Genomic DNA, 21,535 nt, shown 5'->3' on the forward strand with positions numbered 1-21,535 from the left:
CCATTGTCTAAGTCCAGTCTTTTCCACAAAGAATCCTGTTTAACTTCATTTTCAGACTGATATACTGCAAACATTTTCAGCACATCTTTGTTCTAATATTTACAGTAACTGCTATAAGTTATAAGCTGAACCAGCGTTATAGGTCCTGAGGTTCTCTTACAGCAACATCAAGATAAAGCCTGCTGGTGCCTGCAGCCAGTAATATTACCCATTTTTGAGAAGATCAGTATCAGTGAGACATCATGCTGTGGTGGTATGTGGTTTTTTTAATTCCCCATGTGGTCATGGCAGTGAGGTTTTACTCAGAATATTGATTCTCCTAATTTTCACAGGTTGTTCCTCTCTACTTCCCTTTCCTCATCAACATGACATGATGCTGGGGACGTGGGGAAGGTTGGTGTCATCTACCTTCATTTCCTTATTTATTATTAACAGGGGCTCTTGGTCTACATTTCACCTAGAAATCAGCAGGTTTCAGAACTCATCAGGGCATATTCATTTCATTTCAGAAACTTGCTGAGAAGAGCAAGTTTCTCTTTCCCATTGTCTGACTCCACTTTTTGCCTTCAGCTGTTGGCTCATGAGGCTGGGCTATAAAGGACTCTTTTGCTGTTTTTCTATTCCCTGCTATCTTAATTTCTAAAGCGATATTCAAATAATTACACACTCACTCAATTATACATTTAAGGCTTTAGCTTAATAGCTCCACACTGGCAGTGCCTGAGTTTTAGAGAACAATGTGCATGGGAGGAAAATGATGATGAGCATCTTCGCAGCACCTGTTCTGTGTGTCAGAAACTACATACAAACCACCCATGGAATACTCACAAAACTCATGACACTTGGACAGAGAAAGAAACCAAAAGTCTCTTTAGACCAGAGACTGGTCTAAAGCTCATGTAACAAGGGAGAGATGGACCCACACCATTCAAACCCAGCACTCATCCAAACCAATTTCCATTTTTACTACTTCTTAAGTATTCATAAATTCATAAGTGCCACCAATTTCTTAGTAATTCTCAAAGGCTGCCTTGCATTTTTCTTCTGTTTTCTAAAATATCATAGCTGGGCACAGTGACTCACACATGTAATCTCAGCACTTTGGGAGGCCAAGGTGGGAGGATTGCTTGAGGTCAGGAGTTTGAGACCAGCCTGGGCAACATAGTGAGACCCTATCTCTATAAAAAATAAACAAATAGCCAGGCATCGTGGCATGTGCCTGTAGTCCCAGCTACTCAGGAAGCTGAGATACATGAATTGCTTGAGTCTAGGAGGTTGAGGCTACAGTGAGCTATGATCATGCCACTGCACTCCAGCCCAGGATATAGAATGAGACACCATCTCTAAAAAAAATAAAAATAAAAATAAAACAAAATATACTAATGTCTCCCAAGCTGCTTCACAATTAATTCTCCTTTTTCTTGATGAAACAATTATTTTCTCTGTCAAAAGTTGCAAATGCATTCAGGGCCCTGGCTTTGACAAATATTCAGCTTTGTCAATTGTTCACAGACAGGATTAAAAAATACATATTTATGAGAGACTTATCATCTCAACTCTTATTATAAACAAGAGTTTCAATAATATAGCAGAGTTTCAATAATATAGAACTATTGTTAATGTAAAATCCTCAAATGAAAGATACAGAAATAAAGATATAATTTAAAAACTTATTTTGAAGAAATCTGCAATTCCTATAAATATCAATTACTAAGGAGAAAATACTTTATAACTGAAATTGCATATATTGCAAAAGTGAAGAGAAAGAGAGGAAAAGGGTGTGTTACACATGAAATTAGGTCAATGTCAGAGAGCAAAGCTTATTTTAAATTATACAATTCTTCCATGTTATCTGCTGTTACAGAAAATAACCTGGGCACAAGAGGTCTTGACAGGCTATCAAAAGATACTACTGCCCACTTTAAATCAGGAAAAAAATAGGCACTAAAGCTCCCTAATATCCCCTGATGCAAGCTTGATGTGCCTCTGAAATATAAACAGAGAAAAGTTATAAAAAAGTTGAAAAGAATGGATGACCCAAGTCACATTCCTACAGATGAAAATAAATGTAGGTCATTATATTTTGTATGGTACAAGTTTAAGATTTGTAAAACCAATTCTGTTATTCTGCAAGTAATAAGCAATAAAAATAAATTTTCACTTTAGAAGAAAATATATGTTCAATCCAAGACTATCTGCAGAGTTTGAATGTCCAGCAATAGAGAAATGGTTAGGTAAATTATGGTAAATCAACTCAATGGACTATAATGTAATCTGTGAAATGTTTGATATGATGTTAAGTGAAGAGACATAATGGCTACAAAATTCTACATTTTCTTTCATTATAACTAATGTAAAATGTTATTTAAAAGGACAAAACCTGGAAGATAATATGTATAATGATATCACTTCCATCACAGTTCTGGAACTAAGCTAATCTTTCCTTTAAAAAAAACTTTTTTTTTTTTTTTTTTTGAGACAGAGTCTTGCTCTGTTGCCAAGAGTGCACGATCTCAGTTCACTGCAACCTCTGCCTCCGGTGTTCAAGTGATTCTCCCGCCTCAGCCTCCCAAGTAGCCGGGATTACAGTCACGTGACACCATGCCCAGCTAATTTTTGTATTTTTAGTAGAGATGGGGTTTCGCCATATTGGCCAGGCTGGTCTTGAACTCCTGACCCAAGTGATCTACCCACTTTAGACTCCCAAAGTGCTAGAATTACAGGTGTGAGCCACCATGCCCAGCCTAAAAAAAATTCTTTAACTTCATTATATGGCCATTGCATTTTTTGAGTGAGGGCTCTAATTAATTTCAGAGTTATAGTGTAGCTATCTAGTCAACTATATTCAATAGATAAATAACACAAGCCACATATGGATTTTAAATTTTCTAGTAGCCACACTGGAATGGTAAAAACAGGTAAAATTAACTTCAATATATTTTATTTAATCCAATGTATCCAATGTACTATCATTTCTACATGTAATCAATATTTTAAAAGTATTAATGAGCAATTTTAAACTCTTTTTTGGTACAATCATAGAAATCTCAATTCAAACTAGCCACATTTTCAAGTGCTCATATGGCTAGTGGCTATCATACTGGGTATAGATGATTTACATCCCTCATACCTCAACATATTACGATAGCAATGAAAAGTAGGAGTTTGCAAGTTAAATTATAAAGACATTATCTCTGAATTGATGGAGTCATAATGACAACTAGGCAGCCCTATACTTACAGAGTCAAGTAGAATTTTAGGTCTGTAACAGGCTTTATGGGGCCAAAGGAAAAGAACTTGCATCTGATTACCTTGTGTAGTTCTCTTTGTATCCAGAAATATCATCATTGGGAGATCGCAGTCTTCGTTGAGATGGTGCCTCCAGATGCCAATAGTTGATGCGGTTTAGGAACATTTTTGCCAACTCAACTATTGTTTGCCTTTCTTTCGCTGGCAGGTGACTAAATTTGTACTGTACAAAGTTATTCACACCCTTAAAAAGAGGGAAGGCAATTTCTTCATGCAGCTATGCAATCATACTAATTCTGAACACCCACACAGCCAGCATGATTGGTGGTTATTAGCAAAATAACAGACATTTCTCTATTCACAAAAATCTCTTCCTTTTCCCTAAAAGAAAATAGCAATCCCCAGAGGGAATCTTGCCTCAGATCACGGTGGATGAAAAGTGACAAGACAGAGAGGCTGTGAGTTGTGATTCTACGCCTGCTGAAATCCTGAAGCATTAAGGAGAAAATCAAAACCATGGACTGAAAGGGTCAAAACCCCTGAAACAAGAAAATATGACTGTTGTGCAGAATAATTATTGCTTTACTATCAGCAGAGTAGCCCACATATAATGCAGTTCTTAGATAAATATTGTTTTTACATTACAAAAATGCTAATCAAAAGGCTGCTATCACGCCTACCACTGAACTAAACAACTAAAATTTCTCTTTACTATCATTTGTTTGAAGTCAATAAGCTTACCAAAATATATATATCATTCAAAATTATGGGCTTTTTAAAAAACTGTTAATCTTTCTACAGAATATTTCCATCTCATCTAATTTCAAATAAAAGAGCAATGAATTCTTATTTAGTAGAGTTTGGAGGAAAATAAAATTTACTGAAAACTGATTGATAAAAATGCCTTTATTTTTAAGGATTCTGGTATCATGACGTCAGTAGTCATTCTCATCAAAAAATTCAGTCCAGAGTGTTTTTGTTTAGCCAAACAATCAAAGGCTAAAAAAGTGATGCTAATGAGAGATACTGACAACACCTAACAGAAAAACTCTTTACATTTTAACGGATTCCCTGAGTAAAACGGCTTCTTTCCAGGAATCATAATGTAGCAGGAAGTCCATTCCTGGGTACAAAATCTCATTTCTTTTTCGCTTTTTTTGCTTGACTTACAATGTTTTTCACATTGCTACTAAATCCCCTCACCTCAATAGGCTTTCTCAGACAGTGCCAAGCAAATGGACAAAGACTTCATTTTAAAGCATCAACAACAAGAAAAAGCACATTTCATGTGTTCTTCTTACGAACTACATGTTCTACTTAATGTTTTTCTTCCCCAAACACACAGTAAACTGTGAGTATGCAAAAACCCTAAAAGGCAAGAGCTAGATCATGTATTAAATTAGGTATACACCTCTGATTCAAAGCCTCCAGGACAATTTCCACAGACTGGTAAACATCTCTAACCTGGGTATGGAGGAGGGAAGCCGTAGATAGAGATATAAAAGGAGGATTAAAAGATTTCTTCAGCCTTAAGCCAATAAAAAGACGGCTTTTAAAATCTTTTTACCTGTTCAATGCTAGGTTTTTCAAATGGGGGTTTCTTTTCCAAAGAGCCTTCAACCACAGGTTTTCCTCTTTGTAAAATAGACTTTCTCAAGAGCTGCAAAGAAATCATTAAAAAAAAAAAAAGAAAAACTTAATTGGTATGTCTATCTCTCTCTCCTCTCTCTTCTGTTTCTCTCTGTTTGTCTCTCTCTCTCTCACACACACACACACAGCCTTTAAAGGAAGTTACCATATTCTATTTATCTTAACTATATATAAACAAATCCTTAAGTCAATAAAATGGGCAACTATCAGGTAACCCAAATTGGCCTTCATGTCCACAGCCAGAGTTATGAGGAAATGGACACCTTTCATGTTTTAGGCAGCCTAGGCCACCCATGCTGATCCAACAGACGCCACTGTCCCATTCACTTCACTCTTCTCCCCACTGTTTCTGGCTTTCCATTGACCCAGAGGCCTGGTATGCAACCCTACACACTTGGCACATGCCCATCCAGGCCACTATAGGTGTGCTGAAGCTCTAGAGGATCTTATTTAAAGACGTGAGAGACCAAGATCTATTCTGCACAAAAGAGGCCAGGGGACAGGAGCTGTCTACAGCAGCTGCATGGCATACGCATCATCTAGGGCACAGGCTCTTTAGGAAGAAAGTCTGCAGAGCTCTAAATGGGCAAGTTTCACTGTTACAGTCTTTTTTTCATTTCCCTTCCATCCGTAGAATGCAGGCCAACTGTTCTGGCATCTCATTGCCCACAAAACAAAAACACTGCTCTTAATTCCTGCCAATGGAATTTAAAGCTCTCAAAGAGCAAACAGAAAAGGGAAGACAGAGCCACTTACCAAGAACAACGCAGAAAATAAATTTGATATTGAAATTCTTTACCTTCAATCTTTGCTTGAATCTTCTGTAACTTTTACATGTGGGTCAGTTAGATATGGCCACACATTTATTTAAGTAACATCTTTCCCTCCTTTCTCTGCTTACTGCCTTTTCAGTAGAAACAAAACATGGAAACCATTCTCTCAGGAGTAAATGGAACTCGATGAACCACCAAGACTGAAGATGACCATGTCTCACCACTGAACTGTGTCTTACAAGGACCTCAACTCCTTCCAGGGGTGCCATACAAATTATGAGTATGGGGCATCTGTTCATCCTTTCAAGCATTATGCCCATCTTTATAAAAGCAAATTTGCAATAAAGATAAGTCATTGTATATGTTTCTAAGAATATCTAAAGATTGGTCATAAAAATTAAATACAAATAATTCTGGTTGCTTACTTTTTTCCCCCAGTTAAAATAAGACCATTTAGGAACTTGGCCCACTGGGGGTTTCAATTTGGAGGTAAACTGATGGATTGTGGAGATGTTGAACTTCAGTTTATCTATAAGATGATGAAGCTGGGATAAGTGGGCATATAAAAAAAAGTTCTTAATAGCAGCAGGCATTTGCATCCTTAATTTCAACAGACAATCTTCATGGTTCTTCATATATATTATCTCATTTAATACTTATAACCTTTTGAGGTAGGTGCTACTACTAACAAGGCAGATTAACTTGCCCAAAGTCACATTTAGTAAGTGATAGAGCAAAGTTTTAAACCCAGGTAGTTAGACTCCAGAGCCACATTTGTAAGCACTAAGATATACTTCAACTTTAGGACGCAGCTTTCCACTGGGTTTATGTTCAATATCTAAGACTGATTTTTTTTTTTTTTTTTTTTAATTTGGGACGTTGTCTCACTCTGTCAGCCAGGTTGGAGTGCAGTGGCATGATCTCAGCTCATGGCAACCTCTGCATCCCAGACTCAAGCCATTCTCCTGCCTCAGCCTCTCAAGTAGCTGGAATTTACAGACGCGCGCAACCACGCCTGGCTAATTTTTGTATTTTTAGTAGAGACAGAGTTTCACCATGTTTGTCAGGCTGGTCTCGATCCCCTGACCTCAGGTAATGGGCCTGCCTCAGCCTCCCAAAGTGCTGGGATTACATTTGTGAGCCACCGTGCCCAGACTAAGACTGAAATTTTTTAATGCTACTAAAATATATAATACATTTTTACTTTAATTATTGACACATGAGACACAGGAACTGCCTTTCTCTTTTTTTCTTTTTAAAAAATCATGGGCCAGGTGCAGTGGCTCATGCCTGTAATCCCAGCACTTTGGAGGGCCGAAGGGGGAGATCACTTGAGGCTAGGAGTTCAAGACCAGCATGGCCGACAATGTGAAACCCCATCTGTACTAAAAGTACAAATATTAGCCGGGCATGGTGGCACACACCTGCAATCCCAGCTACTCAGGAGGCTGAGGCAGGAGAATCACTTGAACTCAGGAGGTGGAGGTTGCAGTGAGCTGAGATCACACCACTTCACTCTAGCCTGGATGACAGAGTGAGACTCTGTCTCAAAAAAATTAAAATTTAAAAAAAAAATTTAATCACTATTTTTGTTTTGTTTTTAGGAATTGCCTTTCAGAAACTAAGGAACAGATTATTTATAACTCATTTGCCCAAGAATAATACTTTTTGCAGGAGGTGGGGAGAATGCTGAATATTTTGGATTGTGTTTCCACAAGCAAATATACTTGCACTGTTATTTTAAGATGGAGGAGGGAAGAAAGAGAGAGAAGATGTACTTTAAAGCAGAGCAATGCTTTCTGGCCTGTTTGGTTGGTTATAAACTAAAAAGAGGCTGACAGGATGGAAACCTTGACACCACCTTCACTTCCAACAGGGTAGTGGGGAGCTGCCAGGGAGCACAGTTCCAAGACAAATAATAGCTGTAGTCATGCAGACCTTGTTTTTCTTCAACTAAGATCTTTTTCCAAAGAAGCTCTAAACACTATGAACCTGCCAGGGTTCGAGCTGAATGACTCAAGCCTCACAGCCACGTCAACAAGTTGTCACCTGGATGCCTAAAGTGGTCTAGTGCCTGCTAATGGCTGTGGGGAATCCAGCTGTTCATATTCTCTCCCTTCCCCCACTCTCTTTCTCTCTCTCTTTCTCTCTCTCCTATTATTCTTTTTAAAGTTAATATCCCCAAATTTAATATCTACCAAATTTTAAAAATATAGTTCTACCTCCCACTCCTATCTCCTAACCACCCAAAAAACCCCATTAGTACAATAAAAGACAAATGTTAATAAAAAGGGGGAAAGGCAAAATTATGAATCAAATAAGTTCAGACAAAGAAAAGAAAAGAGCTATAGGAATTGGGTACAAAATTTGCACTAAGATTCCTAGCAGCCAAAGCAAAAGAGGGAACTCACTGGAAAATTTAGCTATTTTTGTCATATAAAAATGAAGTACAAATAAATATAAATGAGTTGAAGGAGAGTTATTATAAAATGAAGCACAGTGCTTCTTATTAGAAGAGGCAAACTTTTCCTACCCATAAGCTCTGAGTGCTTTTGTTTTGCATTCAACATCCTTGTAAGGGTTACACAATACAACATAATCCACAATGCCCTCAATAGCAGGTTTATTTTTTTTCAAGGTTATTCCTTCTGGCAGCCTCCTTTATAGATCTATTTTTGGCAACCTGAAGTTTTGCTATCCATTTCCACCAGCAGTTTCCCTCCCACATCTGTTAGTCCTGGCTCTAATCAGAAGCTTGAGGAGATGTACATCTATGGTAGGGAATGGATGTGACCCACATGGAGCTGAGGTAGAACTAGTGAAGAAGCAGCTACGGGGAATGGCAGCAGTAATCGGTGACTGGTGTCAGTGAGAAACAGGTAACAGTGGCTAAGATACCAAAATAAATTTGGAATATCTTGATTCGTCCTCTTAAAGCACTAGAGATAGGACTTACAGCCACTCCTCCAACTACATCTCCTCCCACCCATCCCTCTGCTCGCTGGGCTCCACCACACTGCCCTCCTTGCTGTTCGGACATCACTTCAAGCTCTCTTAGTGCACGACCTAAAATATCTGTTCCTCCCTCTGCCTCGGAGGCTCTTCCCCTAGCACTTTGCACAAATGGCTCCTATCTCCCACTCAGGTTTCTGCTCAACTTCCATCTCCTCAGAGAGGCTATCCTAACTGACCTTCCTCGCTGGCATGTCCCCAACTCGCCACCATCCCTGCCATTCTGATTCCACTTATCCTACTTTGTTTCTCTTCGGAACATTTATCACCACTTGCAAAGATATTATTTACTTGTTGACTGTCTCTTCTACTGAAATATATACTCCATGAGGGGAAGAACTCTGTTTTGTCCACTGTTCTATCCCTCATGCCTACATTAGTGCCACATGCAGAACAGATGTGCAATAAATATTTGTTGGGTGGATGGAAAAAATCTATTTGCATATGCAAACCAAGATACTCAACTTTGCATACAAGTGTAAAAGCTCTCAAAGAGAATGATGTGTTCAAAGTATGATGGGCCATTTTAGAGAATCCGTCATGAAGAAACGTAAGGTTCAGCAAACTCTGAGGGCAAAATGTACCATGAGCTGAAAGCCTTCACACCCATGACCTGGCATACGCAGACTGAGCACATTTGAATAATGAGAGAAAATGTTTTTAAAATGTTAAAATCTCACCTTAAATAGGTAGAAATAAACTTGTTTGGTATCTGCATCTTCTTCCTTGTGGACACAGGTAAAGAGATATTCCACATCCAATACTATTCCCAGGAGTCTGTTCATTTCTTCCTCTGACACATTCTCCAGGTGGGAAACATGAGCAGCTTATGATAAGATCAAAGAAACATATGTAAGACCTCAATTGGAAACCAAACATTCCCATTTTTAAGTAGAAGGTCCTCTTTCATCAGTCTTACCATCAATCCTTTAAGCTCATTGGGAATAAGAGAAAATTTCTGAACTCCTATAGGACTGAAGTCTTCTCACAAAATCTACCTATAACTAAGAGACTACCATGTTCTTGAGCCTTAGCCTCCCCATTCAACATTAAAAATCGGCTGGTGGGTAATGTATGCAAATAATGTATATTTTAAGAACCAGTGCTGGTAGCATCAAGACTGGTCCCGATAGGGTCAACTTCTTGGGTTTCCATATAAGCAAATTCTCCACCATGTCAAGAGGGCTCTCTATGGTCTTAGTTATGAATGCAGGACTTGTAAGTTGGTGGTTCAGAGATGCAGAAAACCAAGCTCCCTAAAGGTATAGCTCTAAGTCCTGTGGAGAGCTCATTCACCAAAGAATATCATGTTAGTGTAAAGACTGAAGGCCTTTTTCTTCAGCCTTTCTGATTGAGACACACTAAAACCTCACTGTCTGCTGCAAAGTCCCCACGGCCTATTTTAGCTTGACATTCAACATCCTCCATGATCCAGCTGCAAACCCACTTTTGCATCTTTGTTCTGTTGTCTTACTATAGTTTTGTGACCTATCCATTGACCCTCTCCTCACTCATCCCTTTGTGATCTCTTCTACTCAAATACAGTCCATCTTTTAAGGTTATTGCATTTAATCCCCAATCCCATGTAGTTGGTATTAGTAAGTAATTCCATTTTACAATTGAGGAAACTAAGACTCTGATATGGTTTGGCTCTGTGTCTCCACCCAAACATCATCTCAAATGGCAATCCCCACATGTCAAGGGAGGGACCTGCTGGGAAGTGATTGGATCATGGAGGTAGTTTCCCCCATGCTGTTCTCATGACAGTGAGTTCTCATGAGATCTGATGTTTAAAAGTGTTTGGCAGGTCCCTCCTTGCTCGCTCGCTCTCTCTCTCCTGCTACCATGTAAGACTTGCCTTCCTTCCCCTTCACCTTCCACCATGATTGTAAGATTCCTGAGGCCTCCCCAGCCATGCAGAACTGTGAGTCAATTAAATCTCCTTTCTTTATAAATTATCCAGCCTCAGGTAGTTCTTTATAGCTGTGTGAAAATGAACTAATACAGTCTCAGACAGACTAAATATTGTTTCATCAAATGTCACTCAGCCAACAAGGCAGAGCTAGGGTTTGAAACTGAAAAAGGTTTGACCCAAATTCAAAAGCACCTACAAACATTTTTGTTGACTAAATGATTCACTTCAAGTCCCTTTTCACTTGAAAAAGGATCTCTAGATAAACCATCTAATAATCACCCACTAGCCTAGGAACTCCTCTGGGCTGGAATCATGTCTTTTATTTCTGTTATCCCCAATATCTATTACTATGTTTGCCACATAACAGGAGGCGGCACTTCAAGAACGAACCTCTTAGGTATAGCTCCAAGTGTGCTGGCTTAAAAATGCTTGAAGATTAAAGTGCTTGAAATGATTTTTAAAGAAAGATTAAAATACATTTTTAAAAAGTGATAGATTTTTCCTCATTCTTTTAAAGGGAGATGAAACTAAAGGCTATTGAGGAATATCTGCTAGGTGCTGGACACAGGTCAGTCTACTCTGGAGACCATGATGCGCTCGCCATTGAACCACAATGCTCAGTGAGAAGCCTGGGATAGAGGATGCTGCTAATATCCACCTATATATCCCCCCTCCTTACCACAACTCCTGGTTTCCAACTACCAGCAGCTCCATTTGGCCTAAGGGCTTTTCTTATCACTGTAATCTACTCTGCCACCTATATACCCTCAAGAGCAGCTCTTAGCCAAAGACTAAAGAAGTCAGGGTATAAATACTCATTTTCTCACTCTTCAGATGGAATAACTCTGAGGTAAGTGTTCAACGCCAGCTCCCAATTTTTCCTGCACAGAATTAAGTACCAGTTGCCCACAGTGAGAGCTGGCTTAGTAATTCACTCTTTATTGGCCACCTTTTCCTCAGTGTTTCACTTTTAACTCTCCTACTCTCAACCCAAATAAACTACTTGCACTCAAATCCTTGTCTCAGAGTCTGTTTCTTGGGGAACTCAAACTAAGATATCTAAACAAATGCATTTTCAGAAAGTTAAGAGGATTAAATACCAAGGGGTAGGGGATCCTGAAGGAGCAGGAGCAGCTATGTTTATATCAGACAAAATGGACTTTATGTGAAAAACTGGCTGGGTGCGGTGGCTCACAGCTGTAATCCCAGCACTTTGGGAGGCCGAGGCAATCGAATCACAAGGTCAGGAGATCGAGACCAGCCTGTCCAATATGGTGAAACCCCGTCTCTACTAAAAATACAAAAATTAGCTGGGCATGGTGGTACGTGCCCGCAGTTCTAGCTACTCAGGAGGCTGAGGCAGGAGAATTGCTTGAACTCAGGAGGCAGAGATTGCAGTGAGCCGACATCACGCCACTGCACTCCAGCCTGGCGACAGAGGGAGACTCCATCTCAAAAAAAAAACAACAACAAAAACAAAAAACTATACAGAGACCAAAAAGGGCATTATATAATGATAAAGGGATCAATTCATCAAGAGGATATAACAATTGTAAATACACATGTACCTAATGTAACAGCACCTAATGTTTGCTGTAAATACATAAAATATATATATAATATAATATAAAGCAAACATTAATAAATCTGAGCTGGGCACAGTGGCTCATGCCTGTAATCCCAGCACTTTAGGAGGACAAGGTGGGTGGATCACTTGAGGTCAGGAGTTTGAGACCAGTGGGGCCAACATGGTGAAACCTCGTCTCTACTAAAAATGCAAAAAATAAGCTGGATGTGGTGGCACATGCTTGTAATCCCAGCTACTTGAGAGGCTGATGGGAGAGGATCACTTGAACCTGGGAGGTGGAGGCTGCGGTGAGCCTAGATCATGCCATGCACTCCAGCCTAGGCAACAGAGCAACACTCCATCTCAAATAAATAAATAAATAAATATGTGAAAGTAGAGACAGAATGAGATACAATAATAGTAGGGGACTTCAATATTACACTTTCAACAATGGATAAATCATTTACACAGAAAATCTATGACAAAGCACTGGGCTTGAACTATACCTTAAAGAAAATGGACCTAACAGACATATACAGAACATTCCATCCAGTAAGAGTAGAATACACATTCTTCTCAAGTGCACATGAAATTTTCTCTAGGACAGATCAGATGATAGGCCACAAAACAAGTCTTAACAACTTTTAAAAGACTGAAATCATACCAAGTGTCTATTCCAACCAAACTGGTAGGAAAGTATTGGATTGGTGCAAAAATAATTGCATTTTTGCCATTCCTTTCAATGGCAAAAACCGCGATTATTTTGGACCAACCTATATAAGTCATTAACAGGAGGAATTTTGGAAAATTTACAAATAGGTTGAAATTAAACAGCATTCTCCTGAACAACCAATGGGTCAGAGAAGAACTTAAAAGGGAAATTTAAAAATATCTCAAGACAAACAGAAGTGGAAATACAACATACCAAAACTTACAAAATGCAGCAAAAGCAGTTATAAGAAAGAAGCTTATGGCAATAAATGCCTACATTAAAAAAGAAAAAAGATCTCAAATAAACAACCTAATGTTACACCTCAAAGAACTAGAAAAAGAAGAATGAACTAAAGTCCAAAGTTAGTAGAAAGAGTAAACAAAAAAGATCAGAGCAGAAATAAATGGAAACAAGAAAAACAATAGAAAAGATCAACAAAACCAAAAGTTGGTTCTTTGAAAAGATAAAAAAAAAATGGACAAACTTTTAGCTGGACTACAAAAGAAAAAAAAGAGAAGACTCAAAATAAGAAATGAAAAAGGAGACATTATAACTGATACCACAGAAATACAAAGGATTATAAGAGATTATGATGAACAGTTATGTCAATAAATTGGATAATCTAAAAGAAATGGATAAATTCCTGAGAATGCACAACCTACCAAAACTAAATCATGAAAATATAGAAAATCTGAACAAACTAGTAACAAGTAAGGAGACTGAATCAGTAATTAAATAAAAAATCTTCCATCATGGAAAAGCCCAGGACCTGATGGCTTCAAGGCTGAATTCTACCAAACACTTTAAAAAGAACTAATACTAATTCTCAAACTCTTCAAAAAGCCCAAGTGCAGTGGCTCATGCCTATAATCCCAGCACTTCAGGAGGCTGAGGTGGGAGAAATGCTTAAGCCTAGGAGTTCAAGACAAGCCTGCACAACATAATGAGACCCTGTTTCTACAAAAAATAAAAATAAATAAATAAAAATTTGGCAGGTGTGGTGTCACATGCCTGTAGTCCCAGCTACTCAGGAGGCTGAGGTGGGAGGATTGCTCGAACCCACAAGATCAAGGTTGCAGTGACCCATGCTTGTGCCACTATACTCCAGCCTTTATGACAAAGTGAAACTCTAAAAAAAAACTTCAAAAAACTGAAGAGGGATGCATACTTCCAAACTCACTTTACAAGGTCAGCATTATACTAATACCAAAGCCAGACAAGGACACTACGAGAAAAGAATATTACAGGCCAATATCCCTGATGAACATGGATGCAAAAATATGCAACAGAAAACCAGCAATCTGAATTCAACAGCAGATTAAAAGAATCCTTCACCACGAGCAAGAGGAGTTAATCCCAGGGATGCAAGGATGGTTCGGCAATAAATTGATATAGCAAATTAACAGAATGAAGGAGAAAAATCATATGGTAATCTCTAAAGATACAGAAAAAGCATTTGACAAAATTCAACATCCTTTCATGATAAAAACTCTCAACAAATTAGGCATAGAGGGAATGTGCTGTACCTCAACACAAAAAGGCCATATGTGACAAACCCACAATTAACATCACACTCAATGGTGAGAAGCTGAAAGCTTTTCCTATGGTATTCACTGTTGGTGGCAATGTAAATTAGTACAGCCAGTATGGTAAGCCATATGGATATGTCTCAAAAAATCCAAAACAGAACTACCATATGACCCGACCCAGCAATTCCACTTCTGGATATATATCCAAAGAAAAGGAAATCAGTATGTCAAAAAGACATCTGCATTCCCATATTCACTGCAGCATTATTCACAATAGCCAAAATATGGAATTTACCTAAGTGTCCACCCCAACAAATGAATGGATAAAGAGAATGTAGTATATGAGCACAATCGAATACCATTCAGCCTTAAAAACTAAGGAAATGGCCAGGCATAGTGGCTCACACCTGTAATCCTAGCACTTTGGAAGGCTGAAGCAGGAGGACTGCTTGAGCCCAGTTCAAGACCAGCCTTGGTAAGATGGCAAGACCCTGTCTCTACAAAAAAAAATTTTTTTTTTAATTAGCTAGGTATGGTGGCTCGGATCTGTAGTCCCAGCTACTTAGCAACCTAAGGCAAGAGGATCCCTTGAGCCCAGGAGTTTGAGGCTACAGTGAACTATGATTGTACCACTGCATTCTGGCCTGGACAACACAGTGAGAGCCTGTCTTAAGGCTAAGTGAAATAAGCCAGGCACAGAAAGACAAATACTGCATGATCTTACTTGTATGTAGAATCTTAAAAAGTCAAACTCAGAGAAGCAGAAAGTAAAATGATGGTTACCAGGGACTTGGAATGTGGGGTATGGGTAGAGATGCTGGTCACAGAGTACAAAGTTTCATTTACACAGAAGTTCTGGAGATCAATTGTGTGGCATGGTGACTATAGTTAATAATAATACATTGTAATTATATAACTGAAAATTGCTAATAGAATCAATTTTAAATATTTTCACCACAAAAAATTAAAAGTATGTGAGGTGATAGATATGCTAATTAGCCTGATGTAATCATTTTATAATATATACATCTCAAAATATCACATTATACACGATAAATATATACATTTTTATTTGTCAATTAAACCTTAATAAAACTGAAAAAAATAAATTATTTTCTCATTTTAATTAACATATAATTGTACATATTTATGAGGTACCCAGCAATATTTTGATACATTTAATATACAGTGATCAGATCAGTGTAATTAGCATATCCATCATCTCAAATATTTATCATTTCTTTGTGTTGGAAACACTCGGTATCATCCATCTAGCTATTTGAAACTAGATATTATTGTTAACCACAGTCATCTTACAGTGGCATAGAACACTAGAACTCATTCTTCCTATCCAGCTGTAATTTTGTATCCTTTAAAAAATCTCAGCCGGGCGCGGTGGCTCATGCCTGTAATCTCAGCACTTTGGAAGGCCAAGGCAGGTGGATCACAAGGTCAGGAGTTCAAAAGCAGCCTGGCCAACATGGTGAAACCCCATCTCTACCCAAAACATAAAAATTATCCAGGCATGGGGGCACATGCCTGTAATCCTAGCTACTTGGGAGGCTGAGGCAGGAGAATGACTTGAATCCGGGAGGTGGAGGTTGTGGTGAGCTGAGATTGCACCACTGCACTCCAGCCGAGACTGCGCCATTGCACTCCAGCCTGCAAGACTCCGTCTCAAAAAAAAAAAAAAAAATCTATTTGTTTTTAAATAACACAAATGTCCTAGAGGAAGACAGATTAAAGGGCTTAAAATTAGAGAGGTAGAGGCCACCCACCTTTCATTTCTCTCTAATACAGAAAAGTAATTGAAAGGCAGAGTGATGGACCCGTGATGAGGAACATGCATGGGTGTTCACCCCAATACAGCATTTTTGGGGGGTGGGGCGGTGTCGAGACAGGGTCTGCCTTAGTCACCCAGGCTGGAGTGCAATGGTGCAATATTGACTCACTGCAGCCTTGACCTCCTGAGCTTAAGTGATCCTCCCACCTCAGCCTTCCAAGTGGCTAGGACTATAGGCGTGTACCACCATGCCTGGCTAATTTTTTTGTATTTTCCGTTGGCGCAAAGTTTCACCAAGTTGCCCAGGCTAGTCTTGAACTCCTGGGCTCAAGTGATCCTCCCGTCTCGGATTCCCAAAGTGCTAGAATTACAGGTGTAAGCCACCATGCCCAGACTCCAATACAGCTTGTTTTTCTTCCTTTTTGTTTTTGGTTTTTCTGTTTTTTTTTTTTTTTTTTGAGACAGGATCTCACTCTATCACCCAGGCTGGATTGCAGTGGCACAATTATGGCTCACTGCAGCCTCGACTTTTCTGGGCTCAGGTAATCCTCCCACCTTAGTCTCCCAAATAGCTGGGACTACAGGTGCATACCATCATGCCCAGCTAGTTTTTGTATTTTTATGTAGAGATGGGGTTTCACCATGTTGTCCAGGCTGGTCTCGAACTTCTGAGCTCAAGCGATCCGTCCACTGTGGCCTCCCAAAGTGCTGGGATTACAGGTGTGAGCCACCATGCCTGCCTCAAAACAGCATTTTTAAAAGGTAAGAAGAGAGGAATTAATCTTTATAATCTGTCTGACTTCAGCAGTATTGAATGAAATGTCAACACTGTATTATTACATTATCAAATAGAAAAAGAATAATCAATTAAATTGTTTCTAAGTATATAAATAACTTACATCATAGAAAAATTACACGTAGGCAGAGCACAGTGGCTCATGCCTGTAATCCCAGTACTTTGGGAGGCCAAGGCAGGTGGATCACCTGAAGTCAGGAGTTACAAACCAGCCTGGCTAGTGTGGCAAAACCCTGTCTCTACTAAAAACACAAAAAATAGCCGGGTGTGGTGGTACATGCCAGTAGTCCCAGCTACTCGGGAGGCTGAGGCAGGAGAATCACTTGAACCCGGGAGGTGGAGGCTGCAGTGAGCCAAAATTGCACCACTGCACTCCAGCCTGGGAGACAGCAAGACTGTGTCCCCCCGTAAAAAAAAAAAAAAAAAAGAAAAGAAAAAAGAAAAATTATGTGTGTGTGTAAACACAAAAATTAATGTTTAAATATACTATTTTCTATTTGGCTATACAATACGTTACCTCATCACTTTCTAAAAGATACCCAAAATCAGACTTCATTTTAGGTAGAACATTTGCTGGGTCATCTTTTTCTTAAGACTGCAAAATTTCCCTTGAGGTCAATCTGAAGCCTTTGGGAAACAGGCCTCATTCTGGAGACAACTAGGTCAACATTTTTATGTCAGTTATTTACAGAAATAATTTTATTTAGGACTATTTTTGTCTTATAAACTTTTTTTTTAAATTAATAGACATAGAGATGGAGTCTCACTATGTTGCCCAGGCTAGTCTCAAACTCCTGGGCTCAAGCAATCCCCCCACCTTGGCCTCCCAAAGTGCTAGGATTACAGGTGTGAGCCTCTGCATCTGGCCTGTCTTATAAACTTTTAATCTCTTTTTGTGATAAGCTATGAAAGCAATCAGTATACAATATCAAGTAAATTCCTTCAGATGCTCCATAATATGAAACCATCTAATTAAGGTGCTAACATATAGTAGTAGGTTTAACTCATGGAAGTACATGCCATTATTTACTTTTGAAATAGTAGTTACTTTTTTAAAGCCCCAAAACACTTTACCAAAATTAATTACTAATCAGAATTAGAAGGAATTGCTCTGGATGAAATAGAGGTGAAAGCTTCTATTTTTAGAAGGCTCAAGAACCCATCCCATTCCCTTGTTGGGATTCTGCAGTTTTAAAACTACTGTTTAGAACCAACTTTTTGCATATTTTGAAGAGTAGCCTGATAAAAATTAAAATGCTTAAGTGAAACTTGAGGAGGCTCATTTCCCTCTGACTCTGCCCATAATGAAATGTGTTTGTGGTTTTGTGATTTTTTTTTGCATTTATTAATTATTTATTTACTTATTACCATAATGCAACATGTGATCTCTCCTCAGAGCTCTGTGTGAAAACCAAAGTAGAAAGGAATAGGGAGATGGAGATGGGGGAAAATGTAAATAAAGCAGCAACAGTTTCCCAGAAGAGAAGAAAGAGGCTCTACTGTATAAAGGGTGAGTAACTTTCACAGCAGAAGAGGATAGCTCTTCCTCTGAGAATGAAATAAATGTAGGTCTGGAGTGGTATGGGGTGCACTGAGGCAGGAGGATATTGTATGAGAAAGGTTAAGCTTCCTAGAATAAACAATGAGGTGGAGGAAGATCAAATGAAAGTAGATGGAGTGGACAGTCTGCTGGAGAAGGGGGGAAAAAGGTCCAGACAAGTTGTTATCAAAGAGAAGCTTCCCTGTAATAAGAAAGCCAGACAAGAACAGCTATTACTACACTATATAAATACGTAGTTGTCTAAATGTGCCAACTTCTCAGACCCTCCAATGTAGCCTCTCTCCAAGGAGGCCAACTACAGATCCCTTTTGACCAAAAATCCTTTTCAGTTCTCACCTAACTCAATCTCTGAGGAAGTAGCGCTGACCTTTCTGTTCTCAACAAATACACATCACCAGCTAACCTCTTCTCCAGCTCCAATCTTCCCCGAACCCCGCCTTCCATCCTCCCTATCCCAACAAAATAGGTGCACCACCATCATGGAAAATGACTCAAAGACTGAACTCCTCATGGCCCTCCTCAAAATGGCAGCTACCTCTTGCTGGCCCTGTTTCTGCCAACAAGCCCATCATTCATTCCTTTAGTGTCCTTTACCTTCCACACATTACCAGCCACCAGACTCCGCTGAGCTTCCTCATTCTCTCTGAGACACTGCATTTCCCCATCCTACCTTTCTTCCATTGGAATGTCAAACCTACTGTAATAAAATAGCCCCCTAGACTGTTCTCTCTGGTGCTAGGGTAGTCTTCCTAAAATACCACTTTCCTTAAACAACCCCATCTCTACCAAATCCAGAGACTACTCCTGGCTCTTTGGGGATGCTGACCAGAATTAGACTGTTTAACCTATCTCTAGATTTACCAGTCACCTAATTAATCCCAACCCATGTCAACACCCAGGTGAACCTCACTCTAACTGCAAAGCTAAAGTATTTACTATACTGACAATCAATTCATATTAAACCAAAAAGAGTCATTCATTATTAAAAGAAACCCTTCTCTTAATCTTTTATTAAGAAGACTTTTTGATGCAAATAGGCTCCCTTCAATTATCTAAAAGTATGTTTTCTTAAAGAGATAGGCCTCTATTATTTATGAGTCTAGGAGCATATTATTAAAAATTAAAAAATAAAATAAAAATCTATAAACTACAATGCACAAATCTATAGCAGTCAACCTGCCACAAAACTCAAGATAAGAAGTCGCTGTTATGTAAAGCTTTGATGTATTGCTCCCTAATTTAACCTCCCTCATCAAGATGTGCATCAATATACACTGTATCAGTAGTGAGAGAATATTCCTTTTTCCTGTGCTCTGCCTACAGTGGAGAACCATCGTCGGTAATTTAACCAATCTTTTGAAAATTAATAAGCACTCTCCACTGTTTTGATGTGCATTCAACGGAAGGCCCAGGGAGTTGTTTGTTTTTCATACTACTGGCCATTTGTATTTGATCTCCTGTGTATCTGCCAATTTGGGTTCCTTTGCTTGGTTTTTAAGATGTTAGTCTTTTTCTTACCACCTTGAATAAACCTTATGTACTAACCTTTAGTCTGCCATACTCATTGCAAATGCTTATGTATTTGGTGGGGAGGGGTTTTTTGGTTTATTTGGTTTGGTTGTAGAGAAATGTTAATCTTTTTAGAAAGCCATATCTACGTTTGGCAGTTCTTTAAGGTCTTGTTATAAAAGTCAAAAAATAAAATAAAATGCTGAAGAACTCCAGATTAAAGAAAACTAAAGAGACATGACAACTAAACAGATATGTGATTCTTGAGTGGATGCTTAATGGAAAGGAAAATATGTTATAAAGAACATTTTTGGGTCAACAGATAAAATTAGAATACAAACAGTAGATTAGATAAAGGTATTATATTAATGTTGAATTTACTAAAGTTGGTAATTGAACTGAGGTTATTAAGAGAAAACCGTGGCTGGGTGCTGTGGCTCACACCTGTAATCCCAACACTCTGGGAGGCTGAGGAGGGCAGATCATTTGAGGTCAGTAGTTTGAGACCAGCCTGGCCAACATGATGAAACCCCATCTCTACTAAAAATAAAAAAAATAGCTGGGCATCGTGGCAGGCACCTGTAATCCCAGCTACTTGGCAAGCTGAGGCACGAGAATCATTTGAACCCAGGAGGCGGAGGCTGCAGTAAGCCAAGATTGCACCATTGCACTCCAGCCTGAGCAACAGAGTGAGTCTCCATTTCAAAAAAAGAAAACCTTATTATTAGGAACTGTATATTGAAATATTTAGGGGAGGAAGGGCTATGATATATAAGTAACTTATTCTCATATAGTTCCAGAAAAACGAATTTATACATAGAGACTCATATATATATATATATATATGAGACTCTCTATATACATTTATACATATATATATATATATGAGCCAATGACAGCAAATAAAATAAAATGTTACTAATAGGTAAATCTAGGGAAAGGATTTATGGGATATTCTTCGTTATTATTCTCATGACTTTTATGTAAATTTTTAATTATTTGCAAATTAAAAGTTTTTTTTACAATCTTTCCTCCACCTGAATTTGATCATTAAAGAATCCTGCTTTTACTTTAAATAGTCTTCCAAGAGCCTGATACAAAGCATTGATATACACTAATTACCCAAGATTGACCAACCCTTGAGTTGTGGCAAAGTTTATTCCTTTTGGTGGGCCACAGTTCCCCCAGTGTCCACTTTGTGTGAAGGACACAAGAAAGCAGACAGAAGGTGCAAGTGAGGGGACGAGGGGAGGCTTTGCCTTCTTTAGATCTCTCCAGAAGGGTGTACCTTGGCACCTCTCGGTGCTGTGTCATACTTGCAAACACCCAGAGTGCCAGAGAGTGACCCGCCATATGACTGCTGCCAAGAATCACGGTGCAGCTGTCAACCTTGCTGAGAACAGGAAGCACACTGTCACTGTGTGCTGTGACCCTCACTAAGTTCTGGCTCCATGTATCATTGGCCTTCACTTCTCGTGA

The 21,535-nt window shown here is 38.9% G+C and overlaps 1 protein-coding gene across 1 annotated transcript in view; it reads right to left on the reverse strand.

Annotated features, from left to right (window-relative positions):
* KAT2B (lysine acetyltransferase 2B) overlaps nucleotides 1-21,535 on the reverse strand; it is a 115,844-nt gene that overhangs the window by 51,172 nt on the left and 43,137 nt on the right. The window contains exons 3-5 of the mRNA XM_054479931.2: nucleotides 9,365-9,510; nucleotides 4,817-4,909; nucleotides 3,312-3,493 (exon numbers count right to left, since the gene is read on the reverse strand). Of these exons, the coding sequence (XP_054335906.1) occupies nucleotides 3,312-3,493; nucleotides 4,817-4,909; nucleotides 9,365-9,510 (421 nt within the window). The remainder of the gene's footprint in view (nucleotides 1-3,311; nucleotides 3,494-4,816; nucleotides 4,910-9,364; nucleotides 9,511-21,535) is intronic.

This window comes from Pongo pygmaeus, chromosome 2, assembly GCF_028885625.2.
Source record: "Pongo pygmaeus isolate AG05252 chromosome 2, NHGRI_mPonPyg2-v2.0_pri, whole genome shotgun sequence".
In the NCBI taxonomy this organism is placed as follows: Eukaryota; Metazoa; Chordata; class Mammalia; order Primates; family Hominidae; genus Pongo; species Pongo pygmaeus.